This window comes from Staurois parvus, unplaced genomic scaffold, assembly GCF_062004578.1.
Source record: "Staurois parvus isolate SC_StPar_1 unplaced genomic scaffold, SC_StPar_1.0 ptg000252l, whole genome shotgun sequence".
NCBI classification, from domain to species: Eukaryota; Metazoa; Chordata; class Amphibia; order Anura; family Ranidae; genus Staurois; species Staurois parvus.
Genome location: NW_028318048.1, coordinates 1 through 17,590, shown reverse-complemented (window position 1 = coordinate 17,590; position 17,590 = coordinate 1). Strand labels below are relative to the sequence as shown.

At 42.2% G+C, this 17,590-nt stretch overlaps 1 protein-coding gene across 1 annotated transcript in view; it reads left to right on the top strand.

Annotated features, from left to right (window-relative positions):
• Window positions 1-14,162, top strand: part of LOC149459610 (serine--tRNA ligase, cytoplasmic-like) — a gene marked incomplete at its 3' end in the record, with an annotated part of 34,876 nt that extends 20,714 nt beyond the window's left edge. The window contains exons 5-6 of the mRNA XM_089680903.1: window positions 11,867-12,010; window positions 14,007-14,162. Of these exons, the coding sequence (XP_089537029.1) occupies window positions 11,867-12,010; window positions 14,007-14,162 (300 nt within the window). The remainder of the gene's footprint in view (window positions 1-11,866; window positions 12,011-14,006) is intronic.
• Window positions 14,163-17,590: the final 3,428 nt, after the last annotated feature.

The following is a 17,590-nucleotide window of genomic DNA, read 5'->3' as shown; positions in this document are numbered from 1 at the left end:
ATCACGCGGCTTCTGGCTGTGTCTGGCAGGCCCGGCCTGCAGGGGACACCGAGCTGTTGGGCGGGACTTTTGGCTTAGGGCGTGGCGGCATTGGTTCCAGCCGCTGGAATGCAGATCGGCGGGTGGTTCTGCGTCGCCAGCAGTCTGGAGGTCTGTAGGAACTTCAAAAGGACCACAGGTCTCAGCAAAGCTGCGGACTCTGCAAGATGGAGGGTGCAGAAGCAGGTGCATCGTGCACCAACCAAGCCCAGATAAGGGGGGTAAAGTGGTGCCTTCTATCCTTATGGGTGGTCTTTTTGGTTTCTCTTTGTTTATGTTTTGAATGCCTTCCGTTTTTAGGGTAGCCTGCTGCTTTGGCACAGCGGTGACTCCGCTCTGCTCCATGGCTCAGGAGGATGACTTGGGGGTATTGTGGGCTGAGTTTTCCTCCTTTTTTCTTTCTCTTGTTCTTGCTTTCTTGTCCTCCCTCTCTCCCTGTTATTTTCCTATATTTCAGGCCAGGGCCATGCCAATTAAGAGAGTTTATCTGGTAGGAATTCCCTGAGAGATTTGTGTCCAAAACAGCTTTGTAGAGCCTGTGTGGTGGATTTAGTAAAAGACGAATCTTTGCAATGCAAGGACATGTTTGCTTCTGTCAAAAAGGAATTGTCAGACTCTGGGGTCGGTTTGATCTTTGTTAGATAAACTGGCGACACTTCAGCTGGGCTTGCAACAGAGCACTTTGTCCAGTTGTCTGCCATCCGCTTCAGGCCAGGTGGGAATTGGCGACTCAGAAGAAGAGAGAGAGCGTCCTTCTATCCCTCAGAAATGAGGAGGGTGAGGAGCAGGTTGCAAGTTCGTCCAGAAAAAAACTATCCTTGGAGGTGGATGACTTGCTGAAAGCAATGTATACGATGCTGGAAATTCAGGAGGAGAAAGTCTAGCTGTCAGTTCATGACAAAATGTACCAAGGCCTAGGACAAGCTAAACAGTCTTCCCGGGCCATCGATAAAGAAGGAATGGAAAGGAGCCCGTTCCTTTCCAAATCCCTAAGAAGAAGTTTCCCCTTCGAGGGAGACTAGTCACTTGTATAGAACAATAAACCGAGGTTGGATGCGGCCTTTTCGCAAGTTTCGCGGCACACTGACTCAGGTTTTGAGGATATGTGCATCTAGAAGGATGCAATGGATAAGAGGGCAAACTCTCTCCTTAAAAAACCATGGGACTCTTCCCTGAGCAACCTCAAGCCAGCTATGGCCTCCACAGTGGTGGCGAGAAATTTGGATTATTGGATTGGATGCTTGTTAGATAAGCTGAGGGATCATGTTGATGCAGGGACCTTCAGGAGAGAGCTATTGGAGTCGTTCCCGGTCCTTCTAAAGGTCATAAAGCATATGGCTGACGCATCAGTAGTCTATTAGAATGACTGACTGTGTCACAATCGGGTGTTGCGATAGGGAGATCAGGAATAAAAACTGGATGATACCCCGTATTGAGGAAAAAAGAGCTTTGGGAGGTGAAGATATGTTTAGCATTGTTATAGGCAAACTCTGCTGTAGGAAGATAGTCCACCCAGTCATCCTGAAGATAACTGACAAAACACCGAAGGTACTGCTTCAAAGTTTGATTGGTCCTCTCGGTCTGACCATTAGACTGAGGATGAAAAGTGGAGGACAGGTTAATTGTTCCACCTAAAGCTGAACAAAACCTTTTCCAAAATTGTTAAGTAAACTGTACTCCTCTGTCGGATACCACATCATCAGGAATTCCATATAGTTTAAAAACATCTCGAACCATCAACTCCACAGTTTGTTCAGCAGAAGGTACCCCCTTAACGGGTATAAAATGAGCCATCTTAGTAAGACTGTCGACGACTACCAAGATAGTGGTTATTTCTTTTGAAGGAGGTAAATCGACTACCAAGTCCCTAGAAATTGACCCCCAAGGTCTTGATGGAACAGAAAGTGGCACGTCAGATAGGAGGCCACATAGCATTTGACATCTTTCTTATAACCAGGCCACCAGAAGGAACGTGACAAAAGTTTATCTGTCTTAGAAATCCCAAAATGTCCCACAAGTTTGGAGTCATGAACTAATTTGAGAGCTTCCACCCGAGCAGAATTAGGTACATGGAGACGATGTGCTGGAGTCAAAAAGCAATTCTTGTATTCAAGGTTAATGTCCTTAGGAGGATAATTGAGAAGTGGGTCATTCTCATACCCCTCTTTGAGAAGACTCAAGAATGTATTCGTACTTGTGGCCCCTAGGAAGTGCTTTTGAGTTAGGATTGAACATTTCAGAGTTGCCTTCCTGGGGAGGCTCAGATAACATCCTTGATAAGGCGTCTGCCTTACCATTCCTTGATCCAGGTCGATACAAAAATAATAAAATTGAATCTGGAAAAGAATAAAGACCAACATGCTTGTCTAAAAGACAATCTCTTGGCCAAGCGAATGAATTCCAGATTTTTATGATCAGTGAGAACAGTTACAGGATGATTAGCCCCTTCCAGCAGATGCCTCCATTCAGAAAAGGCTTCCTTAATTCTAGTAACTCTTTATTCCCAATGTCATAATTTCTTTCAGCTGAGGACATCAAGCAGAAGAAGAGAAGTAAGTACAAGGATGAAGCTGCATTTTTTTTTTTTTTCCCCCATCACTTCACTGAGACAGGATAGCTCCCACGACAGAGTCAGAAGCATCCACTTCCACTATAAGGGTAGTTCTGGATCGGGATTTGATGCAGAAGTGAAAAGAGTTTTTAGCTTTCCAAAAGCAGCCTGTGCCTCGGGTCCGCAGGAAGGGTACCCCTTTCTTTGTCAGCTGTGTAATTGGAGCTAGTACCTTTTAGAAACGTATCTTATAAATTTTCTGGAGAAGTTGGCAAACCCGACGAAACGTTGAATTTCATTAACATTTCCATGGGCTGACTACTGCTTTTGATCTTCTCAGGATCCATGCTCACTCCCAATGGAGGAATGATATAGCCTAAGAATTGGATCTGGGTTTGTTCAAACTCGCATTTCTCCAATTTAATGTAAAGTTTATTCTTCCTTAATCTTTCAAAGACAGCGCAAACATGTTTGCGGTGCTCCTCCCAATTATCGGAAAATATAAGAATATCATCCAGATAAGCAATCACAAATTGGTCCAACAGAGCACGAAAAGCATCATTGATGAAATGTTGAAAAGTTGCAGAGGTGTTGCAAATTCCAAGGATTCGAAATGCCCATACCTGGTTCTAAAGGCGGTTTTCTATTCGTCTCCTTGACGAATGCGGACAAGGTTAAATGCCCCTCGTAAATCAAGTTTTGTAAAGATTTTGTCAGAACTAAGTCTTTCCAACATTTCAGAGATCAAGGGTAGTGGATAGCAGTTTTTTTAATAGTGATTTTATGCAGATCTCTGTAGTCAATGCATGGACGCAAGGTGGAGTCTTTCTTTTCAATGACGAACAGGGCTGCTCCTGCAGGAGACTTTGAGTGTCTAATAAAGCCCTTCTCTAAATTCTCTTCGAGCCACTCCCTGAGCACCTTTAATTCAGGTTCCGACAGATTGAAAAGGCAGCCAAATGGTATTTCTGCCCCTGGGAAGCAGCTCAGTGGGACAATCATATGGGTGATGAGGTAATTGATCGGCATTTTTCTTGTCAGACATCCCAGAACTCATGGTATTGTGGAGGCAAGTTGTCATATAACTGGAGAGCTACCATATCAATTTGCGATTCCTTGGTCGGTGAAGGACTTGGTCTACAAAGTTCCTACAGTATTTTTTACAGTGGGGGGATGTAAAATCTATAGTCCATGCTCCCCAGTTGATGGAGGGATTGTGAATGGAGAACCAAGGAATGCCCAGGATGATGGGAAACTTGGGTGACGTAATCAGCTGAAAGCTGATGGTCTCACAATGGTCAGCCTAAAACTGCAGTACCCATGGTAACAGGTCCTGAAGATAAGGGTGAACATCAACTGTCTCCATATCAATAGGGGTAAATGTATTTCTTGCTTGAATATTATTGCTGTGGGCAAGTTCTATATCCATAAAGTTCCCCCCCAGCCCCAGAGTCCAGCATAGCTGAGCAGGAGATTTCACAGCCCTCGGAGACCAGTTTAATGGGGATGACAAAATGAGAGAGTAGAGGGTTCACTTTTATTTTTGTCAGGAATCAGTGGGGAGATAGACTGGCTAATTTAGAGTTTATTTCTTCAGGCACAATCACATCAGCCATAGCAATTGTTTTTCTAACTTTGTTAAGACAATTACCTGCATAATGGCCAGAGTCCGCACAATATAGACATAAGTTCTCTGAACGTCTTCCCTCCCTCTCTCCTGAATGGAAATGGATCTCTTGATAGCATCAACTTACATAGGCTCAAGAGTGTTCGAACCCAGAGAGACTTTTGAATCCTGCTGAACAAATGGACTAGCAGAGATGCATGCCACCATTATTTCCAAACATTCCCAGCCTCTCCTTCCTCCTTTCTGTAAGTCTTTGATCAATTCGGATACATAATTGGATGAAGGCCTCAAGATCATTAGGAGTATCTACTCTGGCAAGATCATCCTTTACCTGTTCAGAAAGTCCTTGGCGGAACTGGCTTTTTTTTTTATGCTGCAGGGTTCCAAGAGGTATCTGCGATACAACATCTGAATTTGGCTGTGTATTCAGCGACAGAGCGTTTACCCTGCTGCAGACTATGCAACTTTGCTTCGGCAGTAGCACAACGGTTGGGATCATCAAAAACCTGATTCATCGTGATCAAAATTATTCAGAGTGCCACTGTCTTGTTCTGTATAAGGAGAGGCCCAAGCTAGAACTTCACTAGTTAGAAGTCCAATAATAAACATGACCTTTTTTTCTGAAGGAAATGCAGCAAAGTGCATTTGGAAATATGTACGACATTGATTAAGGAAACCCCTGTAATGGTGGTGGTTTCTATTAATCTTAGATGGTTGGGGCATATGTGAGTTAGTATCAACTCAGACCGTAGGAGAGTGCATGTGATCAGCACAGGGCCAATCAGCACTGCCCAGACAGAGGTCAGGGGTTCTACATCCTCCTAGAGAAAACTCCTACAAGCTTTAACCAGCGCTCTGCTGAACACTGATAGAAGTTACGAAACTGCTCTGACTGCTGATGAGAAAAGGTATTTAGTAGTTTGTATTTACTAAAAAAATTGCATTTCCATGTACTGTGGGAGACCAGATATAGTTAATGAGGGTCCTGGGATTAGTTAAACTTTAAAGCGATAACGTCTTTGGAACATAAATTGACATCTTGTATAATATTGGAAGCAAAGCGGATGCTACCAGTACCAGTTCTCTCGTTCTTGGAGGATGTCATATGAGCGCACAGCGTGGCGATTTGTGGTGCGCTGTGTCCCTCGGCTCGGTCATGTGATCAGCTGTGTCCGATCACATCCATTCGCATGTAAATAGGGAAATGCTGGTTATTGGCATTTCTCTCCTCACGAACTGTCACGCTGACAGCTCGTGAGGAGAGGAGAGCCGGTAACCAGCATTCCTCAGAAGGGACATGTACACTGATCATCAGGGCACTGATGATCAGTGTAGCCCCAGTAGTGCCACCATTGTGGTGCCCTTTGGCGTTAAAATGGAGTTAAATAAACTCTGATATACCAAACTAAAATCTAGTGGAACCTATTGCCATCAGAAGTCACCTAATTAGTCCACCTGTGTGTAATTTAATCTCAGTATAAATTTGTACGGATACTCCCTGGAGGCTGCCTCTTCGGAAAGACCTTCTTTCTCAAGGGCCAGTCTTCCACCATATTTTATTGTCACTGGCTTTGACGGCGTGGCTATTGAGAGCCAGGTTCTGAAAGACGGGTTTGTCTGGCTCTGTGATTCTGACTATGTTTAAGGCCCATACGTCTATCTCCCTGAAGATTTATCATCGCACCTGGAGAGCTTATATTTGTTGGTGTGAAGCCTTGGGTTTCCATCCATGTTCCTTTTATTGTGGCTTGGGTGTTGGCCTTGTGGATCAAAGGCTTGCGTTGAGTACAATCAAGGGTCAAGTCTCTGTTCTTGCTGTTTTTCTTTCAGCAGCCCTTAGCTACGCATTCTTTGGTCTTTACTTTCAGTCAGGGGGTTCATCACGTGGTCTCTCCTGTGCGCTCCCTTGTCACTGTGGGATTTAAATTTGGTGCTGTCGGCTCTTCAAAGGCCTCTGAGGCCATTCGGGAAACCCCCTTGCTTATGCTTTCGCAAAAGTTTGCCTTCCTCGTTGCTTTCCCTTCGGTTTGGAGGATGTCGGAGTTGGCAGCCTTGTCCTGTAAGCCACCTTATATGGTTTTACACAAGGGCAAGGTGGTTACATAGTTAGTCTGGCTGAAAAAAAAGACAAGTCCATCCAGTTCAACCATAAAAAAAAAATAAAACGAAGTTATAATCCTAAACCCATAGTTGATCCAGAGGAAGGCAAAAAACCCCCCCCAGCAAAGCATGATTCTATTTGCTCCTGCTGGGAAAAAAATTCCTCCGTGATCCCCCGAGAGGCAATCGGATATTCCCTGGATCAATTTTACCTATAAATGTTCGTATCCAGTTATATTCTGTGTATCTAAGAGAGAATCCAGGCCTTTTTTGAAGCAATCCACTGAGCTGGCCAGTACCAACTCTTGAGGGAGTCTATTCCACATTTTCACAGCTCTCACTGTGAAGAAACCTCTCCGTGTTTTGGATATTAAATTTCTTTTCCTCCAGACGTAAACAGTGCCCCCTTGTCCTCTGTGATGACCTCAGGGTGAATAGCTCTACACCGAGTTCGCTATATGAACCACTGATGTATTTATACATGTTGATCATATCCCCCCTTAATCTCCTCAAGAATAAATTCAGTTCCTCTAATCTTTCCTCATAGTTGATCTCCTCCATGCCTCGTATCAGTTTGGTTGCCCTTCTCTGTACTTTCTCAAGTTCCCCGATTTGTTCTTTTTGTGCTTTGGTTCCCAAAACTGGACTGTATATTCCAGATGAAGTATTACTAATTTATACAGGGGTAAAATGATCGTTCCCCCCCCCCCCCCCCTCTCTGGCTCTCTGTGTGTGTGTCTGTCTCTCTCTCTCTCTCTCTCTCTCTCTCTCTCTCTCTCTCTCTCTCTCTCTCTCTCTCTCTCTCTCATTGCATGCCATTATTGAGCTTGTGATCTTCCAGAACCCCCAGATCCTTCTCCACCATTGATTCAGTTGTACACCCCCCCCCCCTCCGTATGTATGATGCATACATATTCTTAGCGCCCAAGTGAATCACCTTACATTTATCAACATTAAACCTCATTTGCCACATAGATGCCCAATTAACTACTATCCGCTTCCTGCCCAGGCCAATTTCCAGCTTTCAGCGCTGTCACACTTTGACAATTGCGCGGTCATGCAACACTGTACCCATATGAAATTTTTTAGCATTTGTTTGAGACAGAGCTTTCTTTTGGTGGTATTTAATCACCTCTGGGATTTTTATTTTTTCTTAAGCCAAAAACCACTGAAAATTTTGAAGAAAAATTTTTTTGTTATACAATTTTGTAAATAAATAATTTTTCTCCTTCACTGGTGTGCGCTAATGAGGCTGCAGTGATGGGCACTGGTAGGTTGCACTGATAGGCGGCACTGAAAGGCAGCTCAGATAGGCACTGGGATGTGGCACTGACAGGTGGCACTTTTGGGGCCACACTGATCATCAGGGCACTTCCCTCCGCGGAAAGCCGATTACCGTCTCTCCTCTCCTCTCGAGCTGTCAGCGTGACAGCTCGAGAGGAGAGAAATGCCGATAACCGGGATCCCTGTTTACATGTGATTGGACACAGCTGATCACATGACCAAGCCAACATCTTCGGCTCTTTCCGTGATCCGCTGTGTCCGAGGGACACAGTGCACCGGCGATCACCGCGCTGCGCCCTCCCTGAGCCGCGCATGCGCAGTGCGAATGGTAGGACATCATATGACGTCCAATCAGAACGAGAGAACCACCTTGCACCCGTCATTGTACTATAGGGCGGACGGAAGGTGGTTAAACCGTGCATTGAGGTCGGCTTGTAAATGAAGGCATCCTGTAAGGACGTTCTTCCACTGCAAAGCTTGGTGTCATTTGCAAAGATTGAAATGGGATTTTTAATCCCAGACCCTATATTGTTTATAAATGTATTAAAAAGTAAGGGTCCCAACACTGAACCTTGGGGTACAACCCTAGACCATTCAGGGTATGAATCATTAACCACTACTCTTTGAATACGATCTTTAAGCCAGGTTTCTATCCATTTATATACGGATTTTTCCAAGCCCGTAGACTTTACCTTACACATTAGCCGTGTGTGGGGAACTGTGTCAAACGCTTTTGCAAAATCCAAGTATACCACGTCCACCGATACCCCTCTGTCCAAAGTTTTGCTCACCCCCTCGTAAAAAGAAATCAGATTTGTTTGACAACTTCTGTCTTTAATGAATCCATGCTGTCTGTTGCTTATCTTTTTCCAGCAAGAACTCATCTGTGGTCTTTTTATTAAACTCTCCAGTATCTTCCCAACTTTGGAAGTTAAACTAACAAGTCTATAATTACTTGGTAAAGATTTTGACCCCTTTTTAAATATTGGCACCACAATGGTCTTATGCCAATCTAGTGGTACTGTGCCAGTCATTAAAGAGTCCCTAAAAATTAGAAACCATTGCTTTGAAATGACAGAGCTCAATTCTTTAAGGACCCGTGGGTGTATGCCATCCAGTCTTGGTGCTTTATTCACCTTTTTATACTGTCTAAATATTTTTGGATCATATCAATTGTGAGCCACTGTGGATCATCTGGAGCTGTGTAAGTACCATGCCCATTATGGACTCCCCCGTGCTCCTTTGTATACACAGAGCTGAAGAAGGTATTAAATAAATTTGCCTTCTTTGTCCCCAGTCACCCACTCTAGATGATTTTGTAAAGAGCCTACATGCTCGTACCGGACCTTTTTACTCTTAATATACTTGGAAAATTTTTCGGGGTTGGTCCTGCTCTCCTTTGCAATCTGTCGTTCGTTTTCAATTTATGCGGCCTTTATTTCCTTTTTACATATTCTGTTACATTCTTTGTAATGTTTAAACGATAACTTCCCTTCATTTTTATATTTAATAAAAGCTCTTTTCTTATCTATAGCTTTTTTAACTTTGGCCATAAGCCACATAGGTTTGATTTTTAGCCTTTTAAACTTGTTGCCCATGGGAATATGTTTTGCAGTGTGTTCACATACAATCTTTTTGAAGAACTCCCATTTCTGTGTTGTGTTAATCAATGCCAATATTCCCTCCCAGTCTAAGTCTTGGAGAGTAGCTCTCAGCCTTGGAAAATTGGCTTTCTTGAAATTGAGCGTTTTTTTTTATTTTTCCCGTATGTGCTCGCTGTTTACAGCTAACAATAAATGAAATCATGTTATGGTCACTGCTACTCAGATGTTTTTATATGGACATTAGTAATAAGCTCTGCATGGTTTGAGATTATCAGGTGCAGCAGAGCATCATTCCTAGTAGGGGCTTCTATGAACTGTACCATAAAATTGTCCTGTAGCAAGTTTAAAAATGTTTGCCCTTTTAACTGTTCCTGCAGTACCATTACTCCAGTCAATTTCCGGGTAGTTAAAATCCCCATTATCCCTGTCCCAGCCCTTGTAGCCCTTTCAGTCTGTGCAAGGAGCTGAGTTTCCACCTCCTCATTAACACTGGGAGGCCTATAACAAACTCCAATGATTACCTTTGTAGTATTCACTCCCCATATGCAGTTCCACCCATAATACTTGGTGCTTCGGCCTTCCCCTTTCTTTCTGCTGAAGCTGCTGTTGGATTTTCATTTGAACGAGGATATTGTTCTTCCCTCATTGTGTTCTCGACCGACGCACCCTAAAGAGGTGGCTCTGCATTCCCTGGATGTGGTCTGCGCGATTCTCGTGCACTTGTCTGTAACTGCTGCCTTTTTGGAGGTTAGACCCTCTTCGTCTTCAAGGATGGTCCAAAGAAGGGCTTGGTGGCATCTTCTGCCACTATTTCTCACTAGATTCGGCAGACCATTGTTCAGGCATATGCTGTTAAGGGGCAGGAGCCTCCCTTCCCAGTTACGCCTCCTGGGCGTTCTGACATCAGGCATCTGTTTCTCAGATTTGCAAGGCGGCGACTTGGTCGTCTGTGCACACTTTTACAAAGTTCTATAAAGTTGTTGTGTTGGCATCCTCCAATGCTAGTTTTGGCCGCAAAGTGTTGCAGGCGGCTGTTTAGGGCTCCTGGGCCTCCCTTTTTTATGGTCGTTTGGAGCGTTGGCTTGTTGCCCTGGGTGTTTTTTTCTTTTTACATTGTATGGTTGCCCTTCCCTCATTCTGGCACTGCTTGTCCATCCCTGCTTCATTAAGGTTTAAAGAAGCCGCTGTGTCCATCAATGTACGTAAGAGAAAACTGGATTTTTTTTTTATTTTTTTTTAACTCCCTGTAAAATTCCTTTCTCAGAGTTCATTGACGTACACAGCACCCACCTTCTCTCCTTTCACACTGCTTGTGACGGACTGGAGACCTATAACAGAGAGGGGGTTTTATACCTAGATGACTGCCCATAGGAGGTGCCAAGTCTGTTTTTTGTTTTTTTTTTGTTTTGTTTTGTTTTGTTTTGTTTTTTTTTCTTTCTTCTTTCTACCTAGTGTCCTACTCCTGAAGGTGGGGCTATATCAATAAACTCAGAGAAAGGGATTTTACGGTAAGTACAAAAAACCCGTTATTTTCTTTCCACTTCACAATTTATGTATCACATTGTGTTGTTCTATCACAGTAAAATACATTTACGTTTTTGGTTGTAACATGACAAAATGTTGAAACCGTCAAGGAATATGAATACTTTTTTTTTTTTTTTTTTTTTTTTTTTTTTTTTTAAGGCATAAATTACAATTTATAGGTTCTAAAATGGCTTGGGAAAATGCTTTATGGAAAAATACAAGAGGGATATTCCCTATATAGGTGATTTTAAAAAGACTTCCAGAATATCCCAGAAGAGGAGCCATTCTCTGATAACAAAATTCTCAATGAAACCTACTGATATTGCAAAGTTAAAAAAAAAATCTCTTTACCAAATATATCAGATATAGTGCAAAAAGTTAGATTCATGTACCCATTTAACAACCTAACAAAAACAGTTTTCTAAATTATACAAAAATAAACCATATCCAAAAAATATATGGATCAGGAATAAAAAAAAAAAAAATGTCCCTTATTCAACCTTGGGAACTCTGGGTAGATAAACTGTCAAGGATGTATGGGGTTGCATTTCAGCAGGTAGGATGGGCAGTGCCTGGGAAGAAAAAGATGATGGTAATATGAAATAGTGCAATATCATTGGTATATAGATAACATTATCTCATAACAGCAAGAAGACAAGTCTCAACCATACTTGCTAGAGAGGAATAACAACTAATTATAAACCTGAGACTAAATGAATCAACATACTCAGTAACCTGAGATACCAGTAGATAATTGCATAGAATTAAATGACCATGAAATAAGTCATTTAATTTAGACTGAAAGAGTACATGCCAATGTTTGGAACCAACCAGGAAGTAAAGTCTCAGAAAAAAGTGAAAAGCTAAGAAAAAGGTTTGTGGTTTTTTTTTTTTTTTTTCCTATGTATAAAAAAGAAAATAAAAGTAAAGTTGGTTGAATGTAGAGAACTTGAGGCTTTTAGGAAACTTTTTTTTTTTTTTTTTTTTTTTTTTTTTTTTTGTGGGGTGGGGAGGTTGTTTAATAACAACCCCACCAAAAAAAATGGTGTTCACCTGAATATAACTTTTATTTCTAAACAATTTCTGTTTCTTGGCTTATGATATATTACAAAACTCTTTTGGTTTTAACATGTCTAGGATAATGACAACAAAGTGGAGCACATATGGGGAGACTGTGAAACTAAAAAGAGGTACTCTCATGTTGATCTTGTTGTTATGGTGGATGGCTTTGAAGGCGACAAAGGTGCCGTAGTTGCTGGCAGCAGGGGCTATTTCCTCAAGGTGGGTACCACATTTGCAATAAAGGAAGCTCACTTTGCAAATTTTCGTTTTTGGGAACAAGGTTTTTTGGGACTGAACAACAGGGTGATTTTACCTAAACTGGAGCACTCAGAAGCTGATTGGCTACCATGCACAGCTGCACCAGATTTTAACGCTTGGAGAATACCTGGAAGCTGAATTGGTTTCTATGCACAACTGCACCATTTTGTATACACCCATTTTAGTAAATCCTCCCCAGTGCTTTTACATTCACTAAAGTGATTATTTATGCTTTCTAGAGTAATTTATGCTATTTTCACTGTATAGAGTGCAGAGGGATTAGAAAATTTGCCAGTTTTTATTGCCGTCTGTGCCTCTGTTAACCACTTACCCCCTTTCCTGACCAGCCCATTCTTTGCGTTATGGTGCTGTTACTTTAACTGACAATTGCGTGGGCATGCAACACTATACTCAAATGACATTTACGTCCCTTTGTTTCCCACGAATTAAAAAAAAAGAAGAAAAAAAAAAAAAAGGCCGACAAATCTGAGGGAAAAAAACGAATGTTTTTGACTTTTTGCTATTAAACATATCCAGTAAAAAAAAATGTAAAAGTCAAGTTTATGCCAAATTGTATTCTGCTACATGTCTTTGCTAAAAAGAAAATCCCAATACGTGTAAATTGGTTTACGGGAAAGTTATAGCGTTTACAAATGGCAGTATAGATACTGGAATTTTTATATATATATATATATATATATATATATATATATATATATATTTTATTTTTTTCGTTGTACTAGTAATGGCGGCGATCAGCGACTTATAGCAGGACTGACACTGTACTAATGGCACTGGACAGGAAGAGGTTAACCTGAGGGGCAATCAAAGGGTTAACTGTGTGCTGGGTGTGTTTTTGCTATGGGGCAGTGTCTGTGTTTCACTGTAAGCACACTGCTTTGGATGGCTGTGCTGTTCACAGCCATCCAGAGCAGTGTGCCCGAGCTGACCGGGAGGAGAATTGTTAGTAAACAAAACAGTTCTCCTCCCCGTCAGAGATTGTCGTAAATCACCGGCTGGGACCAGTATTTCTGCTGTAGAACTGTGCAGAAGCAGTTAAGGAGATTCACCCTTGTCTTGTTTAACATTATCATTGAAGGTGAAAGAGAGAAAATCCCAAGTTTTAGGTTTTTCCCCAGAAAAGTAATAGAGGGGAGTGTTCCAATGGGGATGCTAGTTCTGGTGACCTGGGATCCCCAAGTAATTCCCTTAATTTGCAGGGATTTGCTTTCCCTTCCTGTTTGGCTGTGGGACAGGAAGTGAAGAGAAATCTTTGCAATGGGACACAGATAGTGGAAAAAAAAAAAATCTGACGGATTATAACCCTTTCTTGCTCTATCCAAAATAGTGGGGGGAGTTTTGCCTATAGTTCTTACTTTAAAGTGTTACTAAACCTACAACGATAAAATCCGGTCTGTGTAAGCAGTAAAGCATGCTTATTATACTCACTGTGGAACCGAAGGGGTTAATCCTCCCAGTTGTGTAAAAAGGCTGTTTGATCCTGTCTGCTCTGATCCTCCTTCAGCAGTCCCCAATCCCTAGCAGCCCTAGGAGGCACTCTTTACGTCTGTGTATTGCTTGAGAGCCTTTTTTCTTTTTTTTGTTTTGTTTTGTTTTTGGAGGGGATGTATGTGATTAGCATGCAGTCTCATAGGACAGTCAGAGGAGACTGAAAAGTCATACAAACTTTAACCAGTGCTCAGTCGGACACTGATAAAAGTCACAAGATTGCTATATAGTGCTGATGAGAAAAGGTATTAAGCAGTTTATACTTACTAAATAATTGCATTTCCATGTTGTGAACTGTGGGAGACCAAATATAGTGAATGCATGGTCTCCCACAGTAAAATCAAGTGTCAACACAGTGTATGGGGGTGTATTGGGGTGTATTTTGCTTATCATATTCTCTTCTTCTAATGCTTCTTTAACATCTACTTGATCCTTTCTATCTTTATAGGGTCCACTTGTATTTTTGGAGCAAGCCCTTATCCAGTTTGCACTTCAGGCTCTAGCAGGGAAAGGTTATACTCCCATATATACACCGTTTTTCATGAGGAAAGAAGTAATGCAGGAAGTAGCTCAACTAAGCCAGTTTGATGAGGAGTTGTATAAGGTATGCTATAAACAAACTTTAATGTTATTTAAAGCTAGACTCCAACTTTTGTTTTACTAGAAATGAATGGAACAATTAATCCCAGAATAGATCATACCTCTGTACCATATTGCTCTGTTTGCAGATCCCCTGATATCCTGGGTTTAGCTGTGGCTTTGTACCATGTGACATTCTGCATATCCTGCTGATACTCTGTTCCTTCGCCAGCCACTTTCTGCAGCAGTTAGATCCTAAAACACGCCCCTCTGTAGTCTATCAGACTCTTTAAATGTAATTTTCCTTGCAGATCTGATGGTCCGTGGGATTGAATACATCCTAATTGTCATTCAGTCCCAGCCAGTCACACCTACAGGAAGACTCCATACCTCCCAAGTCCCGCCTCACAGATCACACAGCCTTATTCAAAAAGGAAACCCCTTTATATACACTATATTGCCAGAAGTATTGGGACACCTCTCCAAATCATTGGATTCAGGTGTTCCAATCTCCTCTATGGCCACAGGTGTATAAAATAAAGCACCTAAGCATGTAGACTGCTTACACAAACATTTGTGAAAGAATGGGTTGCTCTGAAGAGCTCAGTGAGTTCAAGCCTGGTACCATGATAGGCTGCCACCTCTGTCCATCTGTGAATTTTCCTTGCTACTAAATATTCCACAGTCAACTGTTAGTGGTATTATAACAAAGTGGAAGAAACTGGGACAACAGCAACTCGGCCACGAAGTGGTAGACCACATAAAATGACAGAGCAGGGTCAGCGCATGTGCGGAAGTTGTCAACTGTCTTCAGCAGCCTTTCTCAACCAAGGTGCCTTAAGGTTTCTTCAGGGGTGCCTTCGCAAAATGTATAAAAATTGCCAAAAACTTGTATATAAGCCCGCCTTTGATTTACACAAAGCCACAGGTTTTTTTGTGCACCATTACAACCTTCCTTCTAGCCGCCGGCATCCTGACAACCAATTACATCAGTTGATAAGGAGGATGTCAGCTGCCTGCACAGCATCCTAGTTTGACCCTCCCCTTCTCCTTTCCATCAGTGCTGGGGTCACATTACCTCAGTGATGGAGGTAGAAGAGAAACACTTTTGCACACTGGTACTGAGTAGTATTCTAGTGTATTTGCGTGTGGGTTTGGCGGTTGCCAGGAGAGCGGTACTTGCCTGATTGCATTGTGCCAAGAGTAAAGTTTTGTTTTTTTGGAGGGGAGATTATGGTGTGGGGTTGTTTTTCAGGGATTGGCTTGGCTCCAGTGAAGGGAACTCTTAAAGCGTCAGCATACCAAGACATTTTTGACAATTTCATGCTCCCAATTTTGTGGGAACAGTTTGGAGATGGCGCCTTTATGTTTGAACATGATGCACCAGTGCACAAAGCAAGGTCCATAAAGACATGGATGAGCGATTTTTGGGTGGAGGAACTAGACTGGCCTATGACCTCAACCCAATAGAACACCTTTGTGATGAACTAGAGCGGAGACTACAAGCCAGGCCTTCCCGTCCGACAACAGTGCCTTACCTCACAAATGTGCTTTTGGAAGAATGGTAAAACATTCCCATAGACACACTCCTTATCCTTGTGGACAGCCTTCCCAGAAGTGTGTGTGTGTGTGTGTGTGTGTGTGTGTGTGTGTGTGTGTGTGTGTGTGTGTGTGTGTGTGTGTGTGTGTGTGTGTCCCCTATCCTCCCTGGTCATTTTTTTTTTTTTTTTTTTTGCCTAAAAATTTTCTCCCAAGCACATTCCATTAACATCGCAACGTATCGGAAATGCATGTTCCCGCTCATGGTTTCTTGCACGTTTTTCAAGCGTAACCGTGCACTTAAATGGGCTGCTCTACATGCGACAAATGCCCCAAAGTAGTACAAGAACTTGCACAGAAAATGTGTGCTGTCTCTTGCAGGTTGCCCTGTGTTCGGAACTGCACAGATGTAAGTGAACGGTAGCCCAAGCATGATGCCTGCTGCCTTACGTTTTTGAAATGTAAAGGAAAGCATACGTTTGCTGTCCAGGTTACCGTTGTTCGGAAATGTGCAGATGCCAATGAATTATACATAAAATATAAATTAACTATTAGTGATGAAACAATTGATGTCCCACTCATTGTTAAGACCCCACGGTGAGTAACTCTTGAGCTTATATATCCAGCTGGTCTCGGCTTTAGAGACAGATCTTTTAGCATTGCTCCCTTGCCAATCCGGAATATATTTCTCCAAAGCAATAAAGGTAGTACCCTCAGGATTGTTATGTTTCAAAGCATAATGTTTAGATACACTGTGTTTCATCTAACCTTTCTTTATATTGCCAATGTGTTCACTTAAACGAACATGGAGGGCGTGTGTCGTACGCCCCACATATTCCAAACCACATGGACATTTCAACATGTAAACCACATGTCTAGTCGCACATGATATAAACGATCGAAGTTTATATGTTGTGCCTGTAAATGTACCAGTGAATTCAGTTACTTTTCTACCCTTAACCTCCCTGGAGGTATTCCCGAGTGTAGCTCGGGGTAAAGTTTCAGCACCAAAAGCGGTAACCTCGAGCTACACTCGGTAATACCCTGCAGCGTTGCTCCAGGATCTCTTCTGCACTTTGTCCTGCGCTCCCACGATGTCCCCCCTGCAGCGTACCCGGCCATCTCCTCTGGCCGGTGCTGGCATTCGCCTTCCGGGTTCCGTTCCCTGGGACGTACAGGGACGGAACCAGCAGGAACTTGAAAAATGTCAAAAAGTGACATTCGCTCAATACACTAAAATCTAATCGTAAAATATTACTGTATCAAACCATTTCACATACATTTTGTTCCTAGTGCTTTGTTCTGTGCCCTGCCTACATTTTTACTGTTCTTTCTGCCTGGAAACTGAGAAATGTCCATGGCGTCCAAAAAGCGTCCCTTTTTAGGTCAAAAGCGTTTTTATACCAGCTAGAGAACATCGATAGTAAATTAGAACCACTTGCAGAATTGAGTGATAATGATTCGTGGGGAAATTCGTCATCAGACACTGAAAACGATTTTGCGACTAACATCAGTGATGTGCAAACTTGTCGCTGTATTTCAAATTTCAGTGTGTTTGGTTTGATTTATATTATTGAATTAAATTTATTATCTTTTATGAATATTTATTAAATTATAATTTTATGATTTCGTGTTTCAAATTTTAACATACCCAGGATGTTTACTAGACTCTTGCTCGGACAGATTTCAGTGAGTTATTCCTAAAAATTACAGGCCTACAATAAAAAATCAAGATATTTCCATGCAAAAAAATTTACTGCTTTGAGCACAGAAATACTGACCTAATCAGACCGCTAGGGAGGCTGCATGAATTAAATTGGCAGGCTTTGCACCTCCTACAGTAATGATAGCCATCACATTTGGTGCCACCTTATTCCTAAGGTTCCCCGCACCCCTAAAGATAATAGTGGGATG